The sequence below is a fragment of the Leopardus geoffroyi genome, chromosome C3 (genome assembly GCF_018350155.1).
Source record: "Leopardus geoffroyi isolate Oge1 chromosome C3, O.geoffroyi_Oge1_pat1.0, whole genome shotgun sequence".
Classification (NCBI taxonomy): domain Eukaryota; kingdom Metazoa; phylum Chordata; class Mammalia; order Carnivora; family Felidae; genus Leopardus; species Leopardus geoffroyi.
In genome coordinates, this window is record NC_059338.1 from 57,418,118 (window position 1) to 57,432,765 (window position 14,648).

The window sequence follows — 14,648 nt, forward strand, 5'->3', positions numbered from 1 at the left end:
CTCTTAAAGTAGAGCTCTCCACATTCTTTCACTTCAAAGCGCATCTAGAAAATATCTGTCTAGCAATCTGGGGTAAGAGAAGGCCCTGGCTAATCTTCCGTTGCATCTCAGCTGCCCAAGGGCTCTGAGCGGGAGGGAGATCAATACATAGCGCACCTGAAACGTGCATTTCTCCACCTGTTGGGGAGCTACAGTACCTTCTCAGTCTCGCACGGCTCACAGTGGACAAAGCAGCTGAAACTTGGAATCCGCTTCTTATCGAGGCAGATAACGGTATCCATTATACTGCCGATACCATGAGGGGCATGGACATGGGCATTTTGTCAAAGCGCAGTTAGCAGTGGTATGTAACACCTCCCACATAAAATGCTAATTCTGTATAGCAGGAGAAGTCCTTGAGACAGCTCCGTAATCACTGGCCTTTCTTTCCCTCTGGCACATGATGTAAATGGTAGTTTGTTCAGATCATAGAGACAAGCCACTCTAAAATGTGACATTCAACTCTGTTAATCTATTTAAAACATTTATATTCTATTCAAGAAGCATTACTTTTTAAAAATCTCTTCACTTTCTTGGGGCGCCTGGGTGGCTCAGTCGGTTAAGCATCCGACTTCGGCTCAGTTTGTGAGTTCGAGCCCCGCGTCGGGCTCTGTGCTGACAGCTTGGAGCCTGGAGCCTGCTTCGGATTCTGTGTCTCCCTCTCTCTCTCTGTCCCTCCCCCTGCTCACACTCTGTCTCTCTCTCGCTCTTGCTCAAAAACAAACATTAAAAAATAATAATAATAAAAATCTCTACACTTTCTTGATATAATTATTAGAGTAGATTTTCTTTTTTAAAACTCTTTTTTTTTCCATGGAGAAAGATGTCACTTCAAGAAAATGTCAGCATGATCTACTAACAAGAACAAAGTGTCACAGAGGTGATGATGATGCGTGGTCAGCTGGGCTCACTCACTAGTTACGTTTCTTACATTTGCAGCCCAGCCTCGAAGCCTGACTTTCAAGTTCACGTCTTTGCAAAATTCATAACATGAACCACCCTCAAAGGGTTAAAAATAAAATATTGAATGTGACTCCCCAGGGATCTTCTTCTTTGTAGCTTTTCCTTAGAAAGAGAAATAGAGTATATTCTTATATACAGAGATAGTTTAGGAGTATTTTCTACCTCAAAGAAAAGACAGTTTCCATGATTCTCTGAAGGAGGAAAATGAGTTTAAATATTTAGAACGCGGTGTTTGGTGTCAGACTTCCTGCGCCCCAATTTAGTTTCTGATTCTTCTGGTAGTCTTACTTCAGGCAAGTTACTCTTTCTTGCTCTGCTTTTGTCTTCTCATTTGTAAAATGGAGGTGGTTAGCAGCATCAGATAATACATGGAGAGCCTAAAAATAGGATTTGGCACATAGGCAATAATGTTCACTGTCGGCGATGGTTGTTTTGTTGTCACCGAGTATGAATACTGTCTCCTCTGTAGTGCAAACCACCACACAGGGAATACTGGTGGTGCATAATTAATCACATTACTTTTCTCTTGACAGGATGCTCCACACCGCTGGGTATGGAAAGTGGAAAGATAGAAAACAAGCAAATCACAGCTTCCTCATTTAAAAAATCTTGGTGGGGAGATTACTGGGAACCCTTCCGTGCCCGTCTCAATGCCCAGGGCCGTGTGAATGCCTGGCAAGCCAAGGTAAAATAACGCCTATGAGTGGAGTTCTCTCAGCCTTCTAGAAGAAAACCACGGCCCTCACTACAAGGAACATGGGCATCTTGGGAAGCAAGAATATTATCTCCTGTTTCTGCAGATTATGATCCTAGGTCCTTAGACCTAGGATGTCTGTTGACTTGATAGCTGTAGCTCTGACTTTGGCTCAGAGAGAAGTTACCATCTCCTTGGTTTTTGGTCTAGTCTTGATTTAGACGAGGCTGGGCAAATTTTTTCTGCAAAGGGCCAGATAATAAATATTTTAGACTTTGTGAGCCATACATTTCTAGTCATAACTACTCAACTCTGCCACTATAGCAAGAAAGCAGCTATAAACAGTAAGTACATGAGCATGGCTGTATTCCAATAAAACTTTATTTACAAAAACAGGCAGGGGGCCAAATATGGCCCTTGGGCTGTAGCTTGCCACCTCTGAATTAAGACAACTTAGTGATAAATGATTTAGATTTCCAACACCTTCTCTCTTTTTTCACAATTTAGCAATATTTTTCATTTTCTTAATAGTGCTATTTAAATGTTTTATGTTCCCATTTTTTAGAATTTTGTGACATTCCTTTGGACAATTGGAGGCACGGTAAAATGCTACAAAACCAGGGTTATAAATCAGTGGCCTAAGTTTAATAAGCATCTTCCAGAGAGTAATATTGCTCCTAATATTAGCCCATTGAGTAATTCCAGTGTCTTAGTTTTTAGGGTAACTGTTAATATTGACTCATTTTTTTTTTTTTAATTTTTTTTTCAACGTTTATTTATTTTTGGGACAGAGAGAGACAGAGCATGAACGGGGGAGGGGCAGAGAGAGAGGGAGACACAGAATCGGAAACAGGCTCCAGGCTCTGAGCCATCAGCCCAGAGCCTGACGCGGGGCTCGAACTCACGGACCGCGAGATCGTGACCTGGCTGAAGTCGGACGCTTAACCGACTGCGCCACCCAGGCGCCCCTTGACTCATTTTTATTGCACTTTTCAACTGACTTGAAAAATTACGGTGGCATCAGAAACCAGAATAATTCTATCAGTCAACTTAACCCTTCCTTATTTTCTATCTTCCTATGTCCCTCCCTTAAGACACCTACACTCTAGTTCCCTGGACTCCATAGAATTCCAGGTCCTAAACCCTAAGTTGGGCTGTCGGAAATGGAAAGAGAGCTGTGGTGGGAGTAGAGAAAGTAGAACAGCTTGGACCCCATACAGATAGTCTTGGGAACTGACATCTGTATCTCAGAACTCATTTCTAGTCCATCACAGACTCACAGAATAGAAGAACAGTGAGGGGGTTACAAAGCATATGGTCCAGACTTTTCCTGTTAAGTTTAAACACAGAGAAGATTGCATCATTTTCGCTTAGTCTGGTGGCAGAATCAGGAAACCCATTCTCCCGATAAACAGTTTAGTGGTCCTTCTGCCATTCAAAGCCACCCAAACCCCTTATTATGCAATTTCATGGAGGGGGAAACAGACCTGAAGAAGTTAAAATTTAAAAAGTAATAATGTATTACATTATACTAATTATATAAATAAAATAATAAAAAATGAAAGATTAAGTTACATAGAGATGTCATCCAATTTTTTCCCAGATAACTCTTTAGATCTGTTCATGGTATAACTGTGTCACCCTACTCCGTATTTTACAACTTTTTGAAATACTTTGCTCTGTATATGATTTGCACTTAGTCTTTGTAATATAATAAGGGCTTCAAAGATGAAATGCTGATTTTAATTTTTAATGCTGTCATTTTAAAATCTGGAATTCTAGGTCAGAACTGTTTCACTTAATCTTCTATTAGGATCATATGTCTTTAAAGGGTCTTTTTAGAGAGGCTAAAAATCTAAGCCAGACCTACGCAAGTACACACACAGACTGAGGTGTCTCTACCTCTGTCATGCCTACGAAAATTCTCATGCCTTCAAAAACCCTCTAGCAATCTATATTCTATATCACCGGTACAACTTCGATTGGATACCATACAGTTTAAAGGTACACTAAGAAACCACCAAATTCCCTTGGGGCGCCTGGGTGGCTCAACTGGTTAAGTGTCCAACTTCGGCTCAGGTCATGATCTCAAGGTTCACAAGCCCATGTCCGGCTCTGGGCTGACAGCTCAGAGCCTGGAGCCTGCTTTGGATTCTGTGTCTCACTCTCTCTTCCCCTCCCCTGCTCTGGCGCTCTCTCTCTCTCTCTCTCTCTCTCTCTCTTTCTCTCTGTCTCTCAAAAATAAAATAAAACATAAACATTAAAAATTTTTTTAAAAAAGAAACCACCGAAGTCCCTAGAGAGTGTTAACAAACTTGACAAAAAATTAACATGATAATTTTAATTCAGTTAATTTACTTTAAAAATACATAGTATATGAGTATATACATATATCTGTGTATAAATATATACACATACATATGTGTACACATAAGTGATGATAAAGAAATATGTCAATATTCATTATTTCATATAGAACTGAATGAGACTATGGGGCATGATAAATCTCCCAAAGGTGAAAATTTCTCTTAGATTTCTCTCGTACTCAGTCCTTCTGATCCTCTTTCTCCAAGTATGTATCAGCAAACATATGATTAGGCATTTTGTTAGGCCAGAAGGCAGGACAGCTACCATGCCATAAAGTCCCAGGTATGGCTTTATCAAGCCTCTCAAATATTACATTTATTTGAAATATCAGAAGAGAAGAAATTGGACTTCTCCTCGTTGATATAAGCAATGGGAAGAAAAGTGAGACTTTTCTAAAATAAGTTAAATAGAGATTCTTTCCCTGATACCCTCATGGCATTTACACAAATTTATTTCAGAGAATAATATTTACAGATAACTTAGCAATATGATATTCTTTCTCAAGTAGGATTCATTTATGTGTTCATTCAACAAGTATTTGTCGAACACCAACCATGTGCCATGCATTGTGGTAAGTACGTGGAAACAAAACAGATTCCGGCACTCGAAAAGGAAGGGATACAAAGAAGTAAGTCATTATTGTACAGTGTCTGTGATACTCAAGTAAAAGTTTATATATGTCGGTGACAACAAACACGAAGGAATAGGGAAATCCTCTGAGAGAAAGGATCTTAAGGGATGAGACAGAAAAGAAATCCTCTCGAGCTCTGTACATTTCTGAGTATCTTGGTCTAAAAAAAATCAAAGGTTTTAATTGCCTCATTCATATGTCCTCATCATTTTCACAGGCAAACAACAACAAGCAGTGGTTACAAATTGACCTACTCAAAATCAAGAAAATAACTGCGATTGTAACACAGGGCTGCAAGTCTCTGTCCTCGGAAATGTACGTGAAGAGCTACACCATCCACTACAGCGACCAGGGAGTGGATTGGAAATCGTACAGGCAGAAATCCTCCATGGCGGACAAGGTACCGGCCGGTGTCCCAGCAAAGACAAAGCAGTTCGAAAGCTGCTGTGATGAGAAAAGTACCCTACATTTATTTGCACATAGCTTTTGGGATTTGACAAATAGGCACAGACAGGCACCTCCTCTCTAAGAATTCTGTATGGAGAGAGATCCCATGTCTCCCCCTCTTTTTATGAGTACATTAATCCCATCGTGACGGCCCCACCCTCCCGATTTACTCTAATCCTAATTACCCCCCAAAGGCCCCGCCTCTTAATACTATCCCATTGGGGGTTAGGGTGTCGATGTAGGAATCTGAGCGGGATGCAAACATGCAGTCCATAACAGGGTCTAGAAAACTTTCCACCGTGAAATAACATCATGTTGGCATTACCTTGGGTATACTTGTTATTCTTGACTGATGCCCAGCAAATGCCCATGCCCCAAAGCTTTCTGTATCATATTATTAAGCAGGAGACAATTGTTAGCCTCACTGATGAGGAAACTAATTTCCTTCAAGATGAACTACGCCATTATTCTCCTTAATTCCCTGTCATATGGTGTTAAGATGCTGCTGGGGCAAAACTAAGGACATGAGCCTAATATTCCAGAAATGGAAGTGAGGCTGGAGCCAGGTGGAGGGGCAGCGCAGGAGAAGGGGGTGACATTTACTGACTGCTCAGCTTGGGCTCAGCACTTATCTCAGCAAATGAGTTTGAACCTCTCTCTCTTTTTAAACTCCTGGGTTGTTTGGTCGCTTGGTTGGTTCAGTTTGTTTTATCTGTCACTGTACCAGGATGTCTTTCTAGCTTGATAAGCATCACTGTCATAAACAAATAGTGATTTAGCTTCCGGTGTATGTAAATCTGGGGGGAACCTGCTGGGAATGCAAAACTGGAAAAGAAAAAGGGGGGGCATAAAACACAGTTCAATTGAGGATATAAGGCATTTGGCAAAAAGAATAAGTAAAAACACATATCATTGCATTTTATTTTAAATGTTGGTGACCACTACTCTCTGGCACTTGTCATATGTGTACATACTTAAAAAAAGTCTTTATAACGCCTTCTGTGAGGTAAACTTTTATTATCCCCATTTTGCCAATGAGGAAATAGAGAATCAGGGAATATAAGTAACCTGCCAGAAGTCACACAGCTACAAAGGGACTGCGTCAGATGTCAGATTTCTTTATTTTCCCAGCTCGGATCACTGGTGAGGTAGAATCCCTAAAGAGGTCTGTTAGGCACATGATTTCATAATTGACTGAAGATCATCTCTGATCATGATGTCTGTGTTCTTTGTTTTTACAAAAATCACCTATAAGATTTTTATATCTGTTACATCATCATCAAAGATCTTCTCATATTTTCCTTTCAGATTTTTGAAGGAAATAATAATGTCAAAGGACATGTGAAGAATTTTTTCAACCCACCAATTATTTCCAGGTTTATCCGCATCATTCCTAAAACATGGAACCAAAGTATTGCACTTCGCTTGGAACTCTTTGGCTGTGATATTTACTAGAATTGAATATTCAAGGACATAGGAAAGACTCTTAAAGATATCAAGCCATTTAGAGCGGGCAATGTATTTTATAGATATTTTAAATAATAATTTTGATTGTTTCCCTTTTCTCTATTAGAGAATAAAATTTTATGTATGAAACTTTCATAATGTCATTCCTTGCTACAATTCAGTGAGATGATGGCTATTATTTATTCAGATATATGGGAAAATATCAAGAACCAACAAACAAATGGCTTATCTGTCACAATGATTAAAAATGCTATAGAAAGTAATATTTATGTAGTTAGCATGCTTCATTATAGTTCTGTTGAAACCTAAAAACACTAGGGGCGCCTGGGTGGCTCAGTCATTTATGCGTCCAACTCCTGATTTCGGCTCAGGTCATGATCTTGCAGTTTGTGGGTTTGAGCCCTGCATCTGGCTCTTTGCTGACAGAGTAGAGCCTGCTTGGGATTCTCTATCTCCCTCTCTTTCTGCCCCTTCCCGCTAGCGTGTGCTTCTCTCTAAGAAATAAACACTTTTTTTTTTTAAACCTGTACACACTAATAAAAGAGATATTACTTTTTTAAGCCATTTATAGACCTGGATAGCTTTCACACCTACCTTAAAAAAAAAAAAAAAACTATGATTTAAGAGTAAAGGAAACAAATAAAATTTTAAATGGTTCATTTTTCTTGACATGAAGAGAAAAATATCTTACCATATGAAATAATGAGTCATTAAAATACCCTGCCTTCCTTACGTGACAATGATTTTTCTGACCCTCTATGAGATAAAATGATGTCCAGAGTTAGGGGTCTTTAGATACAAAACACAACCCAAGTAACCATGGGAGAAATGAACCCTTGGCCTCAGTCTAGCTGACACTACAATGGTATACTGTTTTTTCAAAGCATAGGTTCACCTAAGGGAAAGCTAAAACCTGTAAAGCAGCGTTGGAACCACTGGCCCAAATGCAGCTGTTCCTGCTAAAACTGGTGAGCAATTGTGGCTCTTTTTCAGAGCCCTTCCTTCCAGGGCCCCAACCTCCCCCTCGCCCTTCCTCAACAACTTCCCCTTTCAGCGCTCCCTTCCATGGGAACTTGGCATCCAATGATCCCATAGATACCATGAGACTGGGGAGCTCTCTGGTCCACTTCAGCCACATGGGATAGGCAGTCACTGGTAAGACTATCTTTTTGTGGAACAAACCACCCCAAATCTGAATGCTTAAAGCAACACGTTTATTCTTTCTCATGATTCTGTGGGTTGACTGGGCTCGGCTGGGTGGTTTGACTCCTGACTACATTGTGGGGATATCCAGTGAGGTCATAGGCAGGGCTGGAGGCAGAGTCATCAGAAGGCTCAACAGGACATTGAAACAGCTGATCTTCTGTCACTCCTCAAGTGGTTTCAGGTCATTTCCTCATGACATGGCAGCCAAGTGGTCCATCCGTTTGCTGTCTCCGATAGGAGAGCTGGGCTTCATGTAAGGTGGTTCGGGCTCCTCAAAGCAAGTGTTCATGGTTTAGGAAGCAAAAGTTGCCAGTCCTCTTAAAGGTAAGGCCTGGCACTGGCACAGCCTCACTCTGCGGCATCCTATTGGTTAACACAAGTCACAGGTGCATCCCAAAGAGTAGAATTCATTGGGAACATCTTTAGATACTAACTATCAGAGTTACCTATTGCATCCATGGGTGGGCTGAGTCCTGTGAATGCATAGGGGAACTTCAAACATCCACAAAATATGGCTTTCTCCCCCCCCCCACCTTTATTAAAATATATTTGACAAAACTATAATATGTTTAAGTGCAGAACTTGATGATTTGACATATGTAAATGATTCTCATTGTCAAGGATTCCCATTGTCAAGGATTCCCATTGTCAAGTTAATTAACTCATCATCCCCTCACAGTTACTGTTTTGTTTTGTTTTGTTTTGGTCAGAATGCTTAAGATCTACTATCTTAGCAAATTTCAAATATAAAATACAGTATTATCAACTATAGTCTCCATGCTATATATTAAATCCTCAGAACTTATTCATCCTATAATTGAAAGTTTATACCCTTTTTACCAGGTTCTCCCCCATTTCTTCCACTTGCCAGCCCCTGGCATCACCATTCTACTCTTTGCTTCTATGACTTCAGCTTTTTATTTTAATTCTGAATAGTGATACCATGCAGTATTGGTCTTTGTCTAGCTTGTTTCACTTAGCATAATGACCTCTGGGTTCATCCATGTTGTCACAAATGGCAAGATTTCCTTCTTTTTTAAGGCTTCATAATATTCCATTGTATATATACCACATTTTTTTTTTATCCATTCATCTATTGACATACACTTAAGCTGTTTCCATAGCTTGACTATCATGAATAATGCTGCAATGAACATGGGAATATACATATCTTTTAAGCAGATGATTTGGTTTCCTTTCTACATATATCTACAAATGAGATTGTTAAATAATATGATACAGTTTTGTCTTTAATTTCTTGAGGAAGTGCTATACTGTTTTCCATAGAGGCTGTACCAGTTCACATTCCCACCCAAAGTGTGCATCTTCACCAGGATTTGTTGTCTTTTGTCATTTTGATAATAGCCATTCTAACCAAGTATGAGCTTATATCTCATTATGGTTCTGAATTTGCATTTCCTTGATGACTAGTGATGTTGAGCATATTTTCACTGGCCATTTCATCTATTGGCCATTTATATGTCTTCTTTGAAAAATGTATATTCAGATCCTTTGCCCATTTTTTTATTTGGGTTATTTGGGTTTTTTGCTATTGAGTTGTATGAATTCCTTATGTGTTTTGGATATTAATCCCTTATCAGATATGTGGTTTGCAAATATTTTCTCTAATTCAGTACATCGTGTTTTCGTTTTGTTGATAGTTTCCTTTTATGCCCAGAAGACTTTGAGTTGGATGTAGTCCCACTTGTTTACTTTATGCTTTTTGGTGTCATATCCAAAAAATCATTGCCAAGGCCAATGTCAAAGACCTTATCTTCAATGCTCTAGGAGTTTTATGATATCAGATCTTATATTTGGGTCTTTAACCCATTTTGAGTTGGTTTTTCTGTATGGTGTAAGCTAATGGTCCAATTTCATTCATTTGCATGTAGATACCAACACACTTATTAAAGAGACTATCCTACTCCCATTGTGTATTTCTGGCATCTTTGTCAAAAATTAATTGACCATACATGCATGGGTTTATTTCTGGGCTCTCTATTCTGTTCATTGATCTATGTCTGTTTTTATGCCAATATCCTACTGCTTTGATTACTATAAATTTGTAATGTAGCTTGAAATCAACTAGTGCGATGTTTCTGCCTTGCTCTTCTTCCCCATGATTGCTTTGGATATTTGGAATCTTTTGTGGTTCTAGATGAATTTTAGGATTTTCCCCCTATTTTTGTGGAAAATGTCATTGGAACTTTGATAGGGACTGCACTGAATCTATAGATCACTTTGGGTGGTGTGGACACTTTAGCAATACAAATTCTTATAAGCCATGAGAGGTTAAATAAATTTAACCAAGGTGGTTAACCTTGCTTAAATTTATTCCTAAGTATTTTATTCTTTCAATTCTATTGTAAATGGGATTTTTTTCTTAAATTTAACCACCTTGCTTAAATTTATTCCTAAGTATTTTATTCTTTCAATTCTATTGTAAATGGGATTTTTTTCTTAATGTCTCTTTCCAATAGTTTGTTGTTAGTATATAGAAATGCAACTGATTTTTGCATATTGATTTTGTATCCTGCAACTCTGATGAATTTACTAGCTCTAATTATAATATATAAAATACATAACACCATAATAATAGTGCTTTTGTGTTGTCTTTAGTGTTTTCTATATATAACATCATGTCATCTGCAAATAGAGACAATTTTACTTCCTCCTTTCTCATCCTTTCATTTCTTTTTCTTGCCTAATTGCCCTGGCCAGGACTACTAGTACTATTAAAAAAAATTTTTTTTTAACATTTACTTACGATTGAGAGACAGAGAGACACAGAGCATGAGCAGGGGAGGGGCAGAGGGAGGGGGAGACACAGAATCTGAAGCAGGCTCCAGGCCCTGAGCTGTCAGCCCAGAGCCCGACGCGGGGCTCAAACTCACAAACCGCGAGATCATGACCTGAGCCGAAGTCAGCCACCTAACCGACTGAGCCACCCAGGCACCCTTATCAGTATTATTTTAAATAAAAGAGGCAAGTGTGGGCATGCTTGTCTTGCTCCTGATCTTAAAAGAAAAGCTTTCAGCTTTTCACCAATGAATATGATGCTAGCTATTGGCTTGCCATATTTGGATGGTCTTTTTATGTTGAAGTACATTTCTTCCATACATACTTGAGAGTTTTTATCATGAAAAGATGTTGAATTTTGTTAAATGCTTTTACTGCATCTATTTAAGTGATATTGTAATATGGATTCTTCATTTTGTTGATGTAGCATACCACATTTATTGAAAGCATACATTGAACTATCCTTGCATCCCAAGAAAATCCCACTTGATCAAGGTGTATGATCCTTATATCGTATTCTCAAATTCATAATGTTTTGTTGAAGATTTTTGCATCTGTATTTATCAGGGATATTGGATTGTAATTTTCTTTTTTTGCATCTTTGTCTGGCTTTGGTATGAGGGCAATGCTGGGCTCATAAAATGAGTTTGGGAGAATATCATCCTGTTTAATTGTTTGTAAGAGTTTGAGAAGGATTGGTGTTAATTCTTGCTCAAATATTTGGTCCATGAAGCTGTTTCGTCCTGGGCTTCCCTTTGTTGGGTGGCTTTTGATTACTGCTTCAATCTCCTCACTCGTTGTTCTGTTCAGATTTTCTATTTCTTCATGATTCAGTCTTGGTAGGTTAGATGTTCCCAGGAATTTTTTTTAATATATATTTTTTATTTTTTAATGTTTATTTATTTTTGAGAGAGAGACAGAGTGCAAGCCGGGGAGGGGCAGAGACAGAAAGGGAGACACAGAATCCAAGGCAGGCTCCAGGCTCTGAGCTGTCAGCACAGAGCCTGACATGGGACTTGAACTCATGAATTGTGAGATCATGACCTGACTCAAAACAGGAGTCAGATGTTTAACAGATTGAACCACCCAGATGCCCCGTTCCCATAAATTGATTAATTTCTTCTGGGTTGTCCAATTTCTTGGTGTGTAATTGTTCATAATAGTTTCTTGTAATCTTTAGTATATCTGTGATATCAGCTGTAATGTGTCTTCTTTCACTTACGATCCTATATTTATTTGAGCCTTACTTCTTTTTGTCTTAGTTTAGCCAAAGTTTTGTGAATTTTATCTTTTCAAAAAATCAGCTCTTAGTTTCACTGATCTTTTCTATTGCCATTCTAGTCTATATTTTATTTATGTCCACTGTCTTCTTTCCTTCTAACTTTGGGCTTGGTTTGTTCTTCTCTTTCTAGTTCTTTGAGACGTAGCGTTAGGTTTATTTGAGATCTTTCTTTTTTCTTAACGTAGGCATTTATCACTATAAATTTCCCTCTTAGAACTGCTTCTGCTGCATCTCATAAGTTTGGGTCTGTTGTGTTTCTATTTTCATATGTCTCAAGTTATTTTTTGACTTCCCATTTGATTTCTTCTCTTATTCATCAGTTCCTCAGGAGCATGTTGTTTAATCTCTATGTGTGAATTTTTATTCTCTTCTTGGAACTGATTTCTAGTTTCATGCCCTTATGATTGGAAAAGGTGCTAGATATGATTCTGACCTTCTTAAATTTACGAAGACTTGTTTTGTGGCCTAACGTATGATCTCTCCTAGAAAATGTTGCATGTGTGCTTGAGAAAGGTGTAGCCTGCTGCTGTTGGTTACAATGTTCTGTAAATGTCTGTGAGGTCCATCTGATTTTATGCCTGGATGACTTGTCCATTGTTGAAAGTGGGATGCTGAAGTCTCCTACTATTATTGTACTGCTATTTCTCCCTTCAGATCTGTTAATAACTGTTTCTTATTTGTAGGTGCCTAATGTTGGGTGCGTAAGTATTTACGGTGATTATATCTTTTGGATGAGTTCACCCCTTTATTATTATATACTTATTTTTCCTGTTGTTTTAGGCTTAATGTTTATTTAGTCTGATATAAATATAGCTACCCTGCTCTGTTTATATTTGCATGGGAAAATCTTTTTTCATCTCTTCTTTTTCAGCCTACATGTGTCCTTAAAGCTGAAGTTATTCTTTTATAGGTAGTATGTAGTTGGCTCTTTTTTTTATGTTTATTCATTTTTGAAAGACAGAGAGAGACAGAGCACAAGCAGGGGTGGGACGGATAGAGAGGGCAACACAGAATCCAAAGCAGCCTCCAGGCTCTGAGCTGTCAGCACAGAGCCCGACGCAGGGCTCAAACTCACGAACCGTGAGATCATGACCTGAGCCAAAGTTGGACGCTCAACCGAATGAGCCATCCAGCTGCCCCTAGTTTGCTCTTATTTTATATCCATTGGCAACTCTATGTCTTTTGACTGGAGAATTTATAGTCCATTCATATTTACAGTAATTATTGATAGATATGAGCTTAATATTTCCATTTTGTTCATTGTTTCTGGCCATTTATGTGTCCCACTTTTGTTCCACTCTTGCTTTCTTCCTTTGTGATTTGATGGTTTTCTGAAGTATGCTTTGATTCCTTTCTCTTTATCCTTTGCATATCTACTAAAGGTTTTGTTTTGTAGTTACCGTAAGGCTTATACATAACATCTTGTATATATAATGGTCTATTTTAATCCGATAACAACTTACAAACACATGCAGTCTCTACATTTGTATGTCCCCCCCCCTTTTTTTTACTGATGTCACAATTTAAATCTTTTAATACTATGTGTCCATTAACAAATTACTGTAGCTATAGTTATTTTAAGACTTTCGTCTTTTAGGGCTTATACCTTTGTTGTAACAATTTACACATCCTCATACAATACTAGCATATCCTAAATTTAGCTCCATATTTACTTTTGACAGCGAGTTTTACACTTTCTTGTATTTTCATATTAGTAGTTGGCATCTCTTCATTTCAACTTGAAGAACCACCCTTAACATTTCTTGTAAGGCCGATCTAGTAATGATGAGCTCCTTCAGCTTCTGTTTGGGAAAATCTCTCTCCAATTCTGAAGGACATTTTACTGGGCTGAGTATTCTTGGCTGGCTGTTTCTTGTTTGTTGTTGCTGTTTTTGTTGTTGTTTAGCACTCTGAATATATCATCCCACTCTCCTCTGGCCTATAAGGTTTCTGCTGAACAACCTGATGACAGTTTTATGGGGGATCCCTTGTACATAACAAGTCACTTTTATGTTGCTGATTTTAAGATTCTCTCATTTTCTTTAACATTTGACAATACAAGTATAGTGTGTCTTGGCGTGGGTCTCTTTTGGATTCGTCTCTTTGGTAATATTTGAGCTTCCTTGATCTGGATGTTTCTCTCCTCATGTTTGAGATGTCTTAAGCCATTGTTTCTTTGAATCAGCTTCCTGTCCCTTTCCCTCTCTTCTCCTTCTCAGATACCTATGATACATCTACTGGTCCACTTGATGGTGTCCAATATGTCCCTTAAGCTATCTTAATTCTTTCTTAATTTTTCCTCTTCCTCTGATTGGACGATTTTCACTGCCTTGACTTTGAGCTCACTGATCCTTTCTTCCACTTGATCTAGTCTGCCATTGAACCCCTCTATTGAAGTCTTAAGTTATTGTATTCTTTAGCTCTGTGACTACTGTTTGGCACTTTTTCATATTTTCCATCTCTTTGCTGAAATTCACACATCTTTATGACCATTAGCTTGAACTCTGTCAGGTAAATCACTTATATCTATTTCATTAAGGTTGGTCTCCAAAAATTGGTCTTATTCTTTTGTTTGGAATACATTTCCCTGATTCTTCATTTTCCTTGGCTCTCTGAATTGTCTGTGCCTTAGATGAAATAGCCACCCCACCTAGTCTTGACTGACTAGACTGTGTAGTTGATTAGCGAGGTCAGCCTAGCCTGACGTTATTGTTGCTTCTCAAATCTCTGTGACTGTCCATCCTGCTGACTTT

The 14,648-nt window shown here is 38.5% G+C and overlaps 1 protein-coding gene across 1 annotated transcript in view; it reads left to right on the forward strand.

Annotated features, from left to right (window-relative positions):
• F5 (coagulation factor V) overlaps positions 1 to 6,871 on the forward strand; it is a 74,979-nt gene extending 68,108 nt beyond the window's left edge. Inside the window, exons 23-25 of the mRNA XM_045452992.1 lie at positions 1,536 to 1,687; positions 4,912 to 5,094; positions 6,450 to 6,871. Of these exons, the coding sequence (XP_045308948.1) occupies positions 1,536 to 1,687; positions 4,912 to 5,094; positions 6,450 to 6,596 (482 nt within the window). The 3' untranslated portion in view covers positions 6,597 to 6,871. The remainder of the gene's footprint in view (positions 1 to 1,535; positions 1,688 to 4,911; positions 5,095 to 6,449) is intronic.
• Positions 6,872 to 14,648: the final 7,777 nt, after the last annotated feature.